The sequence below is a fragment of the Spea bombifrons genome, chromosome 8 (genome assembly GCF_027358695.1).
Source record: "Spea bombifrons isolate aSpeBom1 chromosome 8, aSpeBom1.2.pri, whole genome shotgun sequence".
NCBI classification, from domain to species: Eukaryota; Metazoa; Chordata; class Amphibia; order Anura; family Pelobatidae; genus Spea; species Spea bombifrons.
Window position 1 is genome coordinate 28,656,612 of NC_071094.1, and position 16,114 is coordinate 28,672,725.

The 16,114-nt window shown below is 41.7% G+C and overlaps 1 protein-coding gene across 1 annotated transcript in view; it reads left to right on the forward strand.

Annotated features, from left to right (window-relative positions):
* The window catches only part of THOC2 (THO complex subunit 2), a 50,904-nt gene that overhangs the window by 9,624 nt on the left and 25,166 nt on the right, over positions 1 to 16,114 (forward strand). Inside the window, exons 9-19 of the mRNA XM_053473008.1 lie at positions 582 to 748; positions 856 to 948; positions 3,353 to 3,508; positions 5,512 to 5,684; positions 10,896 to 11,091; positions 11,735 to 11,773; positions 12,334 to 12,464; positions 13,253 to 13,354; positions 14,374 to 14,458; positions 15,136 to 15,229; positions 15,559 to 15,639. Of these exons, the coding sequence (XP_053328983.1) occupies positions 582 to 748; positions 856 to 948; positions 3,353 to 3,508; positions 5,512 to 5,684; positions 10,896 to 11,091; positions 11,735 to 11,773; positions 12,334 to 12,464; positions 13,253 to 13,354; positions 14,374 to 14,458; positions 15,136 to 15,229; positions 15,559 to 15,639 (1,317 nt within the window). The remainder of the gene's footprint in view (positions 1 to 581; positions 749 to 855; positions 949 to 3,352; positions 3,509 to 5,511; positions 5,685 to 10,895; positions 11,092 to 11,734; positions 11,774 to 12,333; positions 12,465 to 13,252; positions 13,355 to 14,373; positions 14,459 to 15,135; positions 15,230 to 15,558; positions 15,640 to 16,114) is intronic.

Consider the following 16,114-nt stretch of genomic DNA (forward strand, 5'->3'; position numbering starts at 1 on the left):
CGGAAGTGTCTGCAATTGCCTATTACTGTCTCTGTGTATTTATGTTGTGGCAGACTAAGAACATTTTGTTATTGGCTTTATTGACCCCTTGAAGCCCTAAGGACTTACTGTTATTGGACATGACCCAAACTACCTTTGTATGTAATAGTACGTTTAAAAAATTTTTTTTTGTGCGCAATTGGTGATGTTGTAACGGCGGAAATGGAAAATGGGCAATACTGCTAGAGACAAAATATTAAAAATATTAAATATTTCACACACTACTGGTCGATTGCATTTACTTTGACTGTCAATGTCAAGCTGTAGAACCTTCATTGCTGAACACTCAGTGAGCAACAGCAGTGGGGATCACAAAAGCATTAACATCATTATTGAGCTTGCCTGTGCAGGTGTCTGTCTCGAACAAGAGAAACCACAATAACTTTCGTGTCTGACCTATTTCTTACAGTTTTTGTGTAGGAATATTGTTTAGACGGTACTCTGCCTTTTTCTTTTTAGTATCTTTATATTGTGTACGCTCATTCCATTGTTCATGTCCTTTTAATAATTGTCGCTAAAACGAAACATGTTCATGTTTTTAGGATGCTTCAACCTGGATCCAAACAGAGTACTGGATATTATCTTAGAGGTTTATGAATGTCGGCCGGAGCACGATGATTTTTTTGTACCGTTATTAGAATCTTACATGTGTATGTGCGAACATCAAACACTGTGTCACATCCTTGGATTTAAATTCAAGTTTTACCAGGTAAATTATGACAGATTTTATTTCCACGCCATTCATGTTGCATTGGGGTTGTGGGTTTTTGTGTGTCTTTTCTTTCTTTAGTTACTTTAAACAATTATGTTTTGCAGGAGCCTAATGGAGAGACTCCTTCGTCCTTGTACAGAGTCGCAGCAGTTCTTTTACAGCAAAATCTCATTGAATTGGAAGATCTATATGTACATGTAAGTTTATTAGCCTAAATATATTGCATTTATCTTTCAAGGTAATATTAAATTACCAAAATCTGCACCGCGTACTGTGACGTTCATGTTACTCAAAGTATTTAGTTCACCAGCCTATCCAGCTCTGTATGCTGTCGTGGGGAATTGGTTTCAGCCTGCAGAGGTCTCCAGATTGCCATTCATCACTTCCAAGCTCTATAAATATATCAGCCCTGCCTTTGTTTAATGTACAGAATAATAGATTTGGTAGTCTGCAGTATAGTGCATCATTTATAGTATTTACACTTTCATAGTAAGCAATTGGAATCAAAAAATATAGTGGCTGTATGATTTAACTTGTGCTACCTGGCATGTCGGTTTAGTGTTTATATTGCTGAAATGCAAGTAATATTGGTCCTAATTATTTTACACGTCTTATATAATGCGGTTCTTTCAAAAAAGCTTTAGTTTGTAGGTGAAATTTTGAAATTCTTGTTGACATCTTTGCATTGTGAAGACTCAACTGAGCAGCACTAAATAGTGAGTTTTAGCTCCATCCGGGTAGGGCAGGAAATCAATTAAACCATTTCCCCCTCAGTGTTTTCTTTCCTTCCCCTACTGCCGGTAGGAGGGTTATTTCTTTGCCCCCCCTCTTTTCCTAGGCCCATTGGAGGACCTGTATCCCTAGCGCACCACATCCTCTTGGTAAATCAAGCAGCCGGCTAGCATTGGAGCCTTGTTTCTGATGGAAGTGAGCTCCCTTGGGTGGGAACTACTCACCTCTGTTACTCGTATCTTTGTTCCTCACGTGGTAGGCATTGGCTGACCTATTCGGTTTTGCTGGCAGTCTTCTGCTTTGGTAGATTCTGGGCAACCTGGATCCTCAGTGCGTCTGATTGTGACTTGTTTAAATGGCATGCGTGATGTCTGTGTTCTCTCGAGGTTGTGAATGTAGGCGTGAAGTTTATTTATTTATTTATTTTTTTTTCCTGTATTACCTCAACTTGCTTGTCAGCCACATTAGAGATTTTTAGGAAAGCTGCCTCAAAGTCTTAAGTACTTTGGCATGTTCACTGTGTTTCAAAGCCTGTTCTTCCTGTTTGAGAACCTGAGGATACTGGCTGTGAATTTTTTAAATGGCTTCCTTCTGAGCTCCAGAATACTTTTGAGCAATTTAGGTGCCAGATTCCTGCTTCTCCAGCCATGACCACATCTACTTCAAGGGATTTCGTCCATAATCTGGATCCAGCCTCTTCCTCCTGAGCATGAAGGTCTGTCTTGTGAAACCTTCTTGTCAAATGAGGACCTTATTTCAGTCATCAGGATGTCTTTAGAGATACCTGATGAAGTAGGAGGTAAGAATAGGTTCTTTGCTACCTATTCTAAACGGCATAGAACTTTTGCTGTGCCAGAGTGCCCAAGTCCATGGTTTTGGATCAGTGGAATCCTGAAAAGAAACTGCAATTCCAGCAGCGTTAAATGTCTGTTTTCCCTTTTATAGAGGAGTTGTCGCCCTCCTCTAGGGTTGATGCTGTGGTGGACAAAGCCACAAATAGATACAGGAAGGCGCCTCTGGTTTCTCTGACCCCATGAACAGGAAGGCTGAAAGAGCTGTCAGGAAAGGGCTTGAATGAGCTGTGGCTGGTTTCCGTCTGGGTATTACTTCTGCATCTTTATTCTGTTCTATAAAGCTGTGGTTACAGCAGGTGGCGGATGATCTATCCCTGAGAGGAGATCAGCGATACTCTTACAGATGTCTCAGCTGCAGTGGATTTTCTTTGAGACTTGGCTATTGAATCCATCCTTATGGCGGCAAAAACTTTTGCCTTAACTGCTGTGGTTCAAAGAACGTGCTGGCTAAAATCTTGGTCAGCTTATTCTGTTTCCAAGGTTAGATCGTATGGTATTCCCTTCCCCGGCATAGATTTTTGATAAAAATCATACCTCAGGTGATAAGTTCTGGTTACCACAACGTAAACACTTCGAGGTTTAAATCAAGCTACTTTCATCCTTCCAAGGATCAAAAGCCACATTGATCCTCTGGATCATTGGGTGTTCGACATCGGCTACACCTTGGAAGTTTCCAGATGTCTTCATAATGTTTGAGAGAAAAGCTATTTGGACTGCATGTTACACACACACACACACACACACACACACACACACACACACACACACACACACACACACACACACACACACACACTCTATATATATATATATATATATATAATTTATATTATATAAAGCCAACAAAACCCAAGTAATGATCGCACCTGTGGAAGACTAATGGGAACAAATAGAATGTGTGTGTTTTTAAACATAATTTACACACTAAAAAGTGGAATCTAATTGCTTGTAAAAAAAAATTATAATAATCTTCATTTTGTGAAGAAGTAATGTCAGCGATCTTGCCCTCTTTTAGCTTCTTCCATCAGACAGCGTCATCCTCGAGGAACACAAGAAAGAGGTTATAGAAGCGAAGCAAATTGTAAGGAAATTAACGTTGGTTGTCCTGTCTTCTGATAAAGCTGACGAGAAGGAAAAGGACAAAGATAAAGATGAAGAAAAAGTGGAGAAAGTAAGTAATTTCCAAGCAATTGCTTTTCTTCTTTCCATGTAACATACTAAAGATGAGTCACGTTTAACATAAGTTTTGAGCGGCAGGGTAAAAATAAATAACTAATCCATGCTAAAATCAGACATGTTTGAGCTTCCTTTTAATTTAATTTCCTGACAGAGGGGTCAGCTATGAGGAAATAGTTTTGAACTCTATAGTTACAGTAAAACCGAAATTGTGATTTTTCTTTTTTTGTATCACTAAGTTTTAATTAAATAAAGCACCTTCAAGTCACTAAGATAACGGTACTTTTTCCAGGTTCAAGCCATCAGCCACAGAGTAAATCATTTAATGTTATAAGACCAACCCACTAAAATGTGATTACTGATAAGACATTTTCTTTCTTCTTGTTGAAAGATGTTGGTACTTGATGACGCATCATTTTGATTGTTTTTAAAATGCCAGTAGTGTTTGGTTTTATGGATATTATTTTCATGTTCTTTACATTTGTTGCGGAAAACCATTTCACGTCCGGATTGGTTCTGTGAGGTCTCCAAACTGCTAAGTAGGCTTGCTAGGCAAGGCACATACTTGATTTAATAAATCTTAATCTAAGTATATATACATATTAATGTCCTATAGTATACACTACAGAACCGCCTTGGAACTTACTTTGCAGTTCACCATATTTCTGTAATTTAAGTCCCAACTTCCATGATGGTACAGCAGTGTACCAAGTCCATGATGGGATGAAGCAGACATAGCTAACTTATTAAATTGCTTGAAAAACTATCCCTACTCACACACAGTGTAAGGAAACCTGTCCACATATGAAATTATATATACTTAGTGATGGTATCGTCGGTGATAACACATTTCCTGGACGTAGACTGATGTGAATTATTAGGACAAGGTAGACCATACTCCAGAGTGTAGCATTTATTTTGTTTGCTATGTTTTTTGTGTACGTAAACTTACATTGATGGTGATTCCTGGATAAACGTAAGCGCTGCTTTTCCTGTCTGTTTCGCACGAGTGCATGGACACCGATTAAATGTTCTCGTACATCCAACGGCACTTTTTATGGCTTATGCATTATGCCCAAGCAGCTTTCAGTATCTGTACAGACAGGCAGAATTTTATCCAAGTTAGATTATGGCCAAATCATTGTAAAGGCTACTCTAACAAATAGAGATTTTTTTTTTTATTACAAGATTTGTGACCGTGAAGAAAGAGATCCCAATCTTAACGGCCGATTTTTGGGATATTGGCATAGAGATCCTTAAAGCAAGGCACAAGCAGTAACATCCATAGATCAATCAAGGCCTTCGTTCTTCTTCTTCACCCATTATTGGGAATGCTGTCTGTCGTAGCAGTTGGTGGTTTCTATCATATGTAGGAACACTTTTATCCCTTTCAGGAGCTTAACCTTCAGACCACAAAGCTTCTCTGCAGGGTGGTTGGAAAGGCAATTATTAGCCCAAACTTGTGCTCAGTGTCTAGAGCTGCTTTTTCTAAAGAGGGAGGGAAATCTTTCTATTGAAAGAACTTCTTTTAAGACATTAAAAAAAGAGAAAATAATTTGAAGTTCTGTTTACCTAATATGCTGAAGTTTATCCTTGAAGTTGATAAAGCCTAATCCCAATGAGATGCATTAATATTTCGCTGGGCAACACTCAAAGGACATATTGTATTACATACATTGTTCAGCAAAGCCCTGTTAAGTTTTATTTATTTGTTAATAACAAAAAATGAATAGCTAGAAAATAGAAAAAACAAGCTTTTCAATATTCTCTCCCTTATAAAATATAAGGCATTTCTTTCTGGTAAATTGCCATGGTTTTCCCATTGTGTATGCTCTTGCTGGTCAACTAGAATAAGTGAACGGTGTACATCGGTTTAAAGCCCTAATAATGGCACAATAGAGTAGACTGGGTATTGTGTAGGCCGGTAACAGGTCATACCTGTTAGAAGAAACGCATTCAGCACCGTCAGCCCGACTAATGTCCGCTAATCTATTTCAGCCTCCTGACAATCAGAAGCTCGGTTTATTAGAAGCTCTCTTAAAGATTGGAGACTGGCAACACGCACAAAACATTATGGATCAAATGCCCCCTTTCTACGGCACTTCGCACAAATCAATAGCATTAGCTCTGTGTCGTCTCATTCACATAACTATTGATCCTCTTTATCGAAGGTAAGTTTTTTTTTTTTTTTTTTATTTTGTTAAGTTTTTCTTTGTGCCCCACACAGTTCTGTAATCTTTCGGGTGACCCATCTGAATATTCTCATGTGTTCAACACTAACAACCAAATAAATAAAACTCTGGATTATTTGGCCTTTTTTATATCTTTACTTATAGAGCGGGCAATTAATCATAATGTGTCGGTTTTTTTTTTTTTACTCTGTGTTAAAGGAGAATACTACCAAGAGTTTGTTTCCATAAGTCTGACTAGTGTTTAGTCCCTCCTGATGTTCACCCAGGTTGCCTGACATGTTTCCTCAGTGTAAACAACTTCTTTTGTACTTAACCATTTGCTATTGCAAGACATGCGCAAGGGATATACAGCAGCCGGGCATTAAAAGGGAAAAACGGATCACATGAACATTTAAAAGGACCACTTGCAAATGATGGCTGGAGTGTCCCTTTAAAATCTCCCTATATTCAATAGCACTGGTTGAAGTATACGTCATTTTTTTTTCAGCAAGGAAGCTGCTGTCATCCAAGACGAGTAGCAAATACAACTGGTGGAGCCATGCGTCTACTACTTGCTCTCTAGCTGTATCAAATAACAATTTTATGCCCTGACCTCAAACTCACATTGCCGATCCAGAAACGTGTTTAGTTTTGATAGTTTCAAACTGCCCTGTAACAATATTTTCCACCATACAGCGACCAAGCTTTTAATTTGTTTCGCAGTATTGCTTTAACAGGTCATTTATTATAGTGAAGGAATGCTCCTGTCATTTCTTTAATGTAAATTATATGAATCTTTCTCTGTCCTCCTTTTGTTCCTTTTCAATACTACCTGGTTACTACTTTTTCCATGCAATAACATCTTGACCTGTGTAGAAGGACAGCATGTCTATGCCAGGATAAAATAAGCCAATCCTGAACGTAGTTAGCCTTAATAATGTATTGGGAGAGCATCCCTTTGCATCTGTAAATGCCTGCTTATGTTGGCTAACATACTACGGCAGAAAGCTGCTGAGCAACCAAAGCCTTGCTTGCTCTACTGAGAAGAAGGTCAAGGTCCGGTCTTCCACCCAAAGGGTAAAAGCTGCTAAGTGTCCGTTCTCTTTTGTGTTAGCTGCAAATGAAATGGTTATATCTTGTATAACTCGTTTCTTTGTTGTGTTTATGTTGAAGACACTTCTTTTCATACCGTAAAGTAGAGCTGAAACAACGAATCGATAAAATCGATAATAATCGATAACGGAAATCATCGATAATGATTTCCGTTATCGATTAATCGAGCGATCGATTCGTCGTTGGAGGCTCCTTTTACTTACCTCCGCCAGCGTTCCCCGCTTCTGCTCCACGCTCTGCAGTCTCCGCCTTCTTCAAGCTACGTGACGACGGATGTGACGCGCGTCTACTAGCAAGTTGGAAGTGGAACAAGTTCGTAGCGGAGGTAAGTACTCTTTGTCTATTGTCTGTGCGAATGTTTATGTGCGAGACTGGGTGCGCGGCAGAGTGTGTGTGTGTGTGTGTGTGTGTGTGTGCGCGTGTGTGCGTGTGTGCGTGTGTGCGTGCGTGCGGCAGAGTGAGTGGGGGGGTGCGCTGCACAGTGATTCGGGGGGTGCGCTGCACAGTGGGGGGGTGCGCTGCACAGTGGGGGGGGTGCGCTGCACAGTGGGGGGTCCGCGGCACAGGGGGTGGGGGGTCCGCGGCACAGGGGGTGGGGGGGCAGGGGTTATGCAGGGCAGGATGTGAGTGCAGGGCAGAGTGGGGCCAGGAGACTGGATGCAGGTCAGAGTGGGGGTGGGAGGGCAGGGTGGCAGACTGGGTGCAGAGCAGAGTGGGGGTTGGGATGCAGGGCAGGGTGTGAGACTGGGTGCAGAGTAGAGTGGGGGTGGGGGGGCAGGGCAGGGTGTGAGACTGGGTGCAGGGCAGAGTGGGGATGCAGGGCAGGCTGTGAGACTGGGTGCAGGGCAGAGTAGGGGTGGGAGGGCAGGGTGGCAGACTGGGTGCAGAGCAGAGTGGGGGTTGGGATGCAGGGCAGGGTGTGAGACTGGGTGCAGGGCAGAGTGGGGGTGGGGGGGCAGGGCAGGGTGTGAGACTGGGTGCAGAGCAGAGTGGGGATGCAGGGCAGGCTGTGAGACTGGGTGCAGGGCAGGCTGTGAGACTGGGTGCAGGGCAGGGCAGGGTGTGAGACTGGGTGCAGGGCAGGGTGTGAGACTGGGTGCAGGGCAGAGTGGGGGTGGGAGGGCAGGGTGGCAGACTGGGTGCAGAGCAGAGTGGGGGTTGGGATGCAGGGCAGGGTGTGAGACTGGGTGCAGGGCAGAGTGGGGGTGGGGGGGCAGGGCAGGGTGTGAGACTGGGTGCAGAGCAGAGTGGGGATGCAGGGCAGGCTGTGAGACTGGGTGCAGGGCAGGCTGTGAGACTGGGTGCAGGGCAGGGCAGGGTGTGAGACTGGGTGCAGGGCAGGGTGTGAGACTGGGTGCAGGGCAGAGTGGGGGTGGGAGGGCAGGGTGGCAGACTGGGTGCAGAGCAGAGTGGGGATGCAGGGCAGGCTGTGAGACTGGGTGCAGGGCAGAGTGAGGGTGGGGATGCAGGGCAGAGTGAGGGTGGGGGCACAGTGCAAAGGGGTGGGGGCACAATGCAAACGTGTGCGCTGGGTGCAAACGTGTGCGCTGGGTGCAAACGTGTGCGCTGGGTGCAAACGTGTGCGCTGGGTGCAAACGTGTGCGCTGGGTGCAAGCTTGTGCGCTGGGTGCAAACTTGTGTGCTGGGTGCAGGGGAAAGTGCTGGGGCAAGTGCAAATATGGGTGCTGGGAAAACTACACTGCAATAATATTTACACCAAACTTATTTTTGTATTCTAGCTGCAAAGAACACCGTACTTTATAATAAAAATGGCTGAGGATTCTGGCAAGGCAACCGCTGAAAAAAGTGTGCGGCCCAAGTACTCTAAGGCATGGGAGCATTTTACTTTAAATGCTGCAAAGAAGGTTGTAACCTGTAACCTATGCAAAATGGAGCTTGTGTGGCACGGAAGCACAACCGTGATGAACCAGCACATGAAAAGGAAACATGTGGGCTTCACGGAGGAAGGTGAAACATCAGGACGGTACGTTAAACCCAAATGATAAATTGAGTTACACAGAAATAGTTTTTTCTGCATTCCACTACCAATCATATAATCTATAAATCTATTAATTAATATATTTTTTTTACTTTCAGGAAGAAACAGCGTACCATGACAGATTTTGTGCAACGAAATCCCCAGTGCACTCCACAACAAGCAAAGCTTATAACCAATTCCATTCTGAAAATGCTGGTCACTGACATGCGACCACTATCCATGGTTGAAGACCAAGGATTCCAAAGCATGGTCAGTGTACTAAACCCCGGATATACTCTTCCCTCAAGAACTCATTTCACCAAACTAGTGGAGAGGAAGTACCAAGAGGCATTTCAGAATGTGAAGGATGCCATCAGCGCTAATGACTGCAGAATTGCTTTTACAGCAGATATTTGGACAAGTGTAGCTACTGAGGCTTACCTTGGCATTACATGCCACTATATAGGGGATGACTGGAAGCTGTCTTCTCTCTGTCTCACTACAATGCCTGTTGAAGACAGACATACAGCTGCAAACATCGCAGAATGGATAGAGGAGGTCGCCGCAAAGTTCGAGATTCCAGATAAAAAAATAATTGCCATTGTACATGACAGTGGTGCAAATATTGTGGCTGCTGTAAAAATCCTAGAGGACAAGCATGGGTGGGCCAGTATTCGCTGCACTGGCCACACATTACAGCTGGTGATCAATGCTGCGTTAAAGCACTCTGGAATTCAAAGAGCTGTTGGTGCTGCAAGAGGACTTGTTGAGCATTTTAAAAAAAGTGAGCTAGCCAGCACTAAGTTAAAGGAAAAACAGAAGCAGATGGGTACGCCAGAGCACAAACTTCTTCAGGATGTAAGTACTAGATGGAATAGCACTTACTATATGGTCGACAGACTTATTGAACAAAGGTGGCCCGTAACTGCCACTCTGTCTGACCCATCTGTTACTCAAAGGGGCAAACATTATTTGGAGTTAAAGCCAGAACAGTGGAATCTTCTTGAAGAACTTTCAACCGCACTTAAGCCTTTTGAATGCGCCACTGTATTCATGAGTGGCCAAGAATATGTAACTGTATCTTCCATGCCTGCACTTGTGAAGGGGCTGTTAAGGTCCAATGAGGTTGCCTGTTTTGAATCATCTCCCCTGAAGAGCTTCCAAGCCACAGTAAAAGACCAGCTTCAAAGCAGATGGAAGGGGATCCTTTTTGAAGACATCCCAAACATTGTTGTTGTTTCCTCTGCCCTGGATCCACGATTTAGGAGACTGAAGTTTTTAACACCAGAGCAAATTATAAGTGTACAGGCAAAAGTGCAGACAGAGGCGCTGACTGTAAAAAGGATGATGTTGCAGCAGGAAACAACCTCTTCGCCTGTAGCGACAGTTGACGTGCCCTCAACATCTGCTGCTTCTCTACTTGACTCACTCCTTGAGTCTGGGGGCAGCAGTGAAGAGGAGACTAGAGAGGGGAAACTTGAGGAGGAGGATATTCATACTCAAGTACAAAATGAGGTCCAGTCTTATTTTGCAGAGAGGCCCCTTGCCAAGGAGAGAAACCCTTTGAATTGGTGGAACACCAACCAACATAAATATCCTACCTTGGCAAAACTGGCAAAATCCTACTTGTGCATCCCAGGCACCTCCACTCCATCAGAGCGCCTCTTCTCTGCTGCAGGCAACATTGCTTGCAAAAAGAGAGCCTGCCTCAGCCCTGAGCATGTGGACATGTTGACATTTTTGCATTCTAATGCAAAGTTTCTTGAACAGTAATAGTCCACCTATTTTCAGAATGTTTGGGATTATTTTGTTTCATAAATATTGTGTTTGGGTTGTTGTATTTTGACAACATAACAAAATACGAATGTTAATGTAAATTTTAAGTTGTTTTTTAACATCCAGTTCATTAAATTCTTTTAAATAAACGAAAAATTTGCATATTGTTTTTTTTATCCGATTAATCGATTAATCGAAAAAATAATCGGCCGATTAATCGATTATTAAAATAATCGTTAGTTGCAGCCCTACCGTAAAGCTTTCTAAATATTTAAGATGTATGTGTCTACGGAACGTGTTCCAATAAATAAACGAACCAACTCTTCTCTGCTTTGTTGTAACAGAGTCGGAGTTCCCAAAGGCGCCAAAGGATCGCGGATTGTTCCTATGCGGAGTAAGAGAGCTCCAAGACCGGCTGAATGTTTTGAAGACCTAAGAAAAGATGTGTTCAGCATGCTCTGCTTCCTTGGCCCCCACCTCTCCCATGACCCCATTCTGCTGGCAAAGATTGTCCGCCTTGGCAAAGCGTTAATGAAAGAGGTCGGTGTCTTGTTGTTCTGAAAAACTGTCTGTCTTTAAATAGCTTTTCTATTAGAAGTGAGAAGTCTTAAACATGGCCATTTATATTCCTCCGGGAATTTGCGTCGGATACCACAAAATGACAATACTTGCAATTTACCTGGTCTTATTTTTAGCAGGGACACAATGTGCGTGGTTGTTCTCATAAGTTGGTTTAGTTTTTCTTTGTTTTTTCCTAAGTAATCTCCAGGATCATTCTGGAATGATTTTTTTTTCTCCTTCTCTCCTGGCTTTTTCTAAAGATAATGAAGTTACTATGATATACTACGTTAAAACGTGACCATCTGATTCCCCGTGCTCCTTGCTTGTATTTAATATAAATAATCCCCTTTCCCACTGTGTCCCTATTTCTGTTTATCACAACCCTCTCTGGAAACTCCAAGCACACCAGATTTCTTGATAATGAGTTCTGTGTTGTTTCATCCTCCCGTGAGCGATCCCTGCAAACATTTCTCAGTGTAGAGATAATACAGAGTTTGTTTTGTGTGAAAGACTGCTCGTTGCGGTAATTCTCCATATTGTATGGCCTGCCTTGTTATTGGGAAACCACAAACCATGCAACTTCGTTGTCTCACGATTATCATTTGTGATCTTTTCTTTGTAGTTTCAGTCTGATGCAAGTAGAGATGACAAAGAACGTATGGTAAGTGGATCTGTTTTAAACATGTCTAATTGAGGCATACTTCATGTTGGATCTGATGTCTCGAATAAAATGTATTTAAATGACAGAATTAACATCGCAAACTTCAGTAAGTTTCGTTAACCAGTTAAGGTGTTTTTAACTTAATGTGGAGAGGAATTAGGACACAATTCTCCCCAATATATGTAAAGAGAAGACTTTATCCTGCTTCTTGTTATAATCATAAGAAAATAAATGCAATAACGTACAGGTGGTTTGGTTTCAGTTATGAGTGTGTAGGTAGGTAGGTGCTAGGGGAGAAGAAGACATTCCATCTGTAAATACAATGAAGTCTAACCAGAGCTGGCAGGACCGTTTAGGCAATGTATCAACTGTCCAGGAGACCAAAACCGGTGGGGATGACATTAACCGGTTCTCTCCTTTTATAAGTTAGCAAATACTTAGCAGGCATGGCAGCAAAGACATCATTTTCCAGGGCTTCTAGGGCCTTAGTATAAGTTGGCAAGAGACTATTATTTATTATTACCATTATTATACTCTTGGTTTTTGTATCTGCCTTGTAGGAGGTGCTCTTTAGTTGCCTACTTAGCATTACAGACCAGGTTATACTTCCTTCACTGACTTTAATGGATTGCAATGCATGCATGTCTGAGGAAATCTGGGGGATGATCAAAACCTTTCCGTATCAGCACAGGTAAGTTCTAATAACGTTAAATTAAAATAAGTGTTTGGATTACAGATGACCACCCTCTATGATTTACTTATTTTCCAGCGCGTACCTTCTTAAATGCGGATTGTAAATGTGTTTCCGTTTTGGACTTCATAGATTGTAAATATGATCCAAATCAACTCTTACTTCTCTAATGCAGTGATTTTGTTGTTTATAACATTCAAGTCTTGTCTAGAGAATGAGGATATTGGTGGTTATATAAGAAGAGCGATTGTGAGGAAGAATATATATATATATGTATATGTGTGTGTGGAGCATATAAATATACATCTAAGGTTCCTTTTAAAACAAGCTCATGTTCATGGGAAATATACCCCTGCCTCAATACGTTGACTTTCCCTTTCCTTCTCCTTTTGTAGTTTTCTTTCCCCTTCTTCTCCCACCTCTTCTTTGCCTTCAACCTTTAGGCATCTGCTCATTGAACAGGCGCTGCTTACATGGTGTTTTGGCTATTTAACACCCATCTGAATTTGAACTTTCTCCTGATCCCTCTTATGTTTTTGTTTGTGTGCTTACTTTGTACCCTATAGAAGGAAAAAGGAATAAAACATGTTTTACAAAAAAAAAAATCACTTAACTCAATACATTTTTGTAATCAGTCTCCATGCAAAATGTTTATGAATTAAGAAACTCCTCCAACTGTCTTGATGTAGACCTCCAAGGTGCTTTCCAACTGTTGGAAGCATCACGGATGGATGCGCCAGTGTCCCAACGTATTCATATTCTGTATTGTTTTTTCCATTTAATTCTAGATATCATTTGTATGGCCTGTGGAAGAATGAAACCTACAACAGTCATCCTTTGCTAGTGAAAGTTAAGGCACAGACCATTGAAAGAGCTAAATACATCATGAAGTAAGTAAATCTATTCTAATAAAACACTTTGGAACATTAAACTGTAGATGTTGAGAGTCTTTAATATGGACGTCACGTTTTGTTCTGCCGAGACAGAGTAGCGGTCTGACACGCGAGTGCGCCGTTAACGCGTTTAATTCCTATGATTAATGACATTTTCTACTGCATGCATTAGATTTGATGCTTAGATTGCAAATAAGTTATTAGCTATTTCAGATGAGGCCCCTTGCGTGTACGTAATGATGGATTCCCAGGTTCTGCTCCAGAATTAGTGGATGGGTTAACTGGCATTATGGGTTCTGTGCTGAATGCGCATTTAAACAATTATTTGGTGAAAGCCGTTGAATATGCGCTAACATCCCTGCAAAGGCAGAGTAGCCGCGTCCAAAAAAAGAAAAGTCCCGGTGGAGCTGTCGGCGTTAAGAAATTCAAAGCATTTTCCGGCTGCCCGTGTTAAGCGCTGCAGTCCGTGATAAATGACTGAAAGCTGCAGTGCTGCAGTGCCGTTCCGATCGCTGAGGCAGAACCGAAGTCTCTTACAGGAGAGTTATAGACTTCAGACTCAGCTCGCTGTAATGCATTTAAAGCACTGCACTGAAACGTAATGGTTTTTATCGCCAAATAGCATGAACCAATTATTCCCGTATTCGCGGAATCTTTAGCTCCTTCATTACGCCGCAGTCTCATTAGGCACAATCTTTAGTCGTTACAAAAGAGTGCCCATTCTCCAACTCTTATGCGTTTGGCAGGCAATCGACAAAACGTATTTTCATTGCCTGCAAAATGTTAAGCGTAGCTTTCGCTGTTGTGATAAGATCTTTCCTAACGGCAGCTCTTTGATAATATATAGATATGTTCTCTCCGATATTAGTGCTTTGCTGAAAAATGTGTTTTTTTACAAGACATTTGTTTTATAGAACCTCTGTTTATTGCCAATTAAAATGTTAACAGCCTTTATAAAAGACCATGGCAGAGGTTCTTAACCTTTTTTTTTTTGCCTTTTCTTTTTTCGATTTCAGACGTTTAACAAAAGAAAACGTGAAGCCATCAGGAAGGCAGATAGGAAAACTAAGCCATAGCAATCCGACGATCTTATTTGACTATGTAAGTATGTTTGTACTTTATTGTTTAACGTTATGTGCTGCCAGGGACTGCTGTCTGTATAAATGAGGAGCAAACACTTAAATGGCTTTGGCTGCGTTGATAACGGCACAACTGTCCACATGGGATTCTGGATCAGGACTTGCAGATGGGGGGGATCAATGGAGGAGATGAGCGGTTGCCATTGCATTGGCACTAACGAAACACTAATGTATTCGTATAATTTAAAATGGCATCTAAAACCAGATTAAGTATGATTAGCTGTTCCAGAATGTTGCTGTGGTTTAAGAATTTTTATAAAAATGGGCAAAGTGCGTTTTGATATTATAGCTCTAGATGAGTTTTTAGCAAAGTGTCTGATTTGGCATTTCGCGGGTTTCCGATACACGATAACCTTATGCTCACAATTTCTGTTCTGTTAAAGAAGCAATGCTTTAATAGAATGACGTCATCTGTATGCCAGTCATATGGATGCAGGCTGCAGGCGTGCGTAAGCTTTTCTGAAGTTGTAAAAGTGACTGTGTTCAGCCGCTGTGCTGCTTTAAATGTGACATTAGAACCGTTTGCTGTAAAGAGGTACGCTTACAATTCCTCGTGGTTCCTTTCTTTTGACGCATATGCTACCTGCTCAATTTTTTGATGTGTTAACACTTTCTCATATTTTATTTTTTTTCTTCCAGATTCTTTCCCAGATACAAAAATATGACAACCTTATAACACCGGTGGTGGACTCCCTGAAATATCTCACGTCCCTGAATTATGATGTCTTGGCGTGTATCCTTTTTATCATCCCTATACTAATAATAATTAAATGTGTATGGAAGTTTAGTTATGTATATGTGTCTGGTTGCGTTTATGTACACTACTCTTCAAAGGTTTGGGGTCATTTAGAAATATCCTTGTTTTTGAAAGACAAGGAAATTTTGGCCGTTAGCTGTTTTCATGGAAAATGGGAGAATTCTAAGTGACCCCAATGGTTTGTATCTTAATCTACTGGTACGACTTCCGGGTTGTGCTTGTTTTTTTGATGTCATGTTATTGCTGAATAAAGTTCCAATTTACCGATTCCCAAAATAGTGTTTTATCCTTAATTTGAAAATCAGACTGTATTATAGAAGCTCTTGCTAATCCAGAAAAGGAGAAAATGAAGCACGATGATACAACCATCTCCAGTTGGTTGCAAAGTCAGTATATTCCTTGTGTATAACTTTTCTTATATACATTATTGCTAATTTCTGCAGAAGTGATTTTTTTTTTAATATTTTGCCATTGTCTAGTTAGTGGCTTGTAGACACAAAACATATCTCGGTAAACACATCTCCTGCTCTTGTATGAGCGGCATAGCCATATGTCCTTATGATGGCATTGGCTTTTGGCTAAAGGAGCACTGTTGAGATGCTCATATTTTAGGGAACACTGCTCAATCTGTGACCCCTAAACATAATCACAACGTCTGCTTTAGCCATTGGTGGTAGAGTATCGGAAGGAGAGGCGCCAAAGCTGGGAGTGACTAAAGTGATATTTACCTTTTATCGCTGTGTGCTTGTGCTCCCGAACCTCTCAGAGTCTCTAGAAGTTCAGTTCGCGTGTGCACAAGCGTTTAAGGCTAAACCCCCCTCCCCAAAACATGCACCTGTCACCCCATATCTAATGGCATAA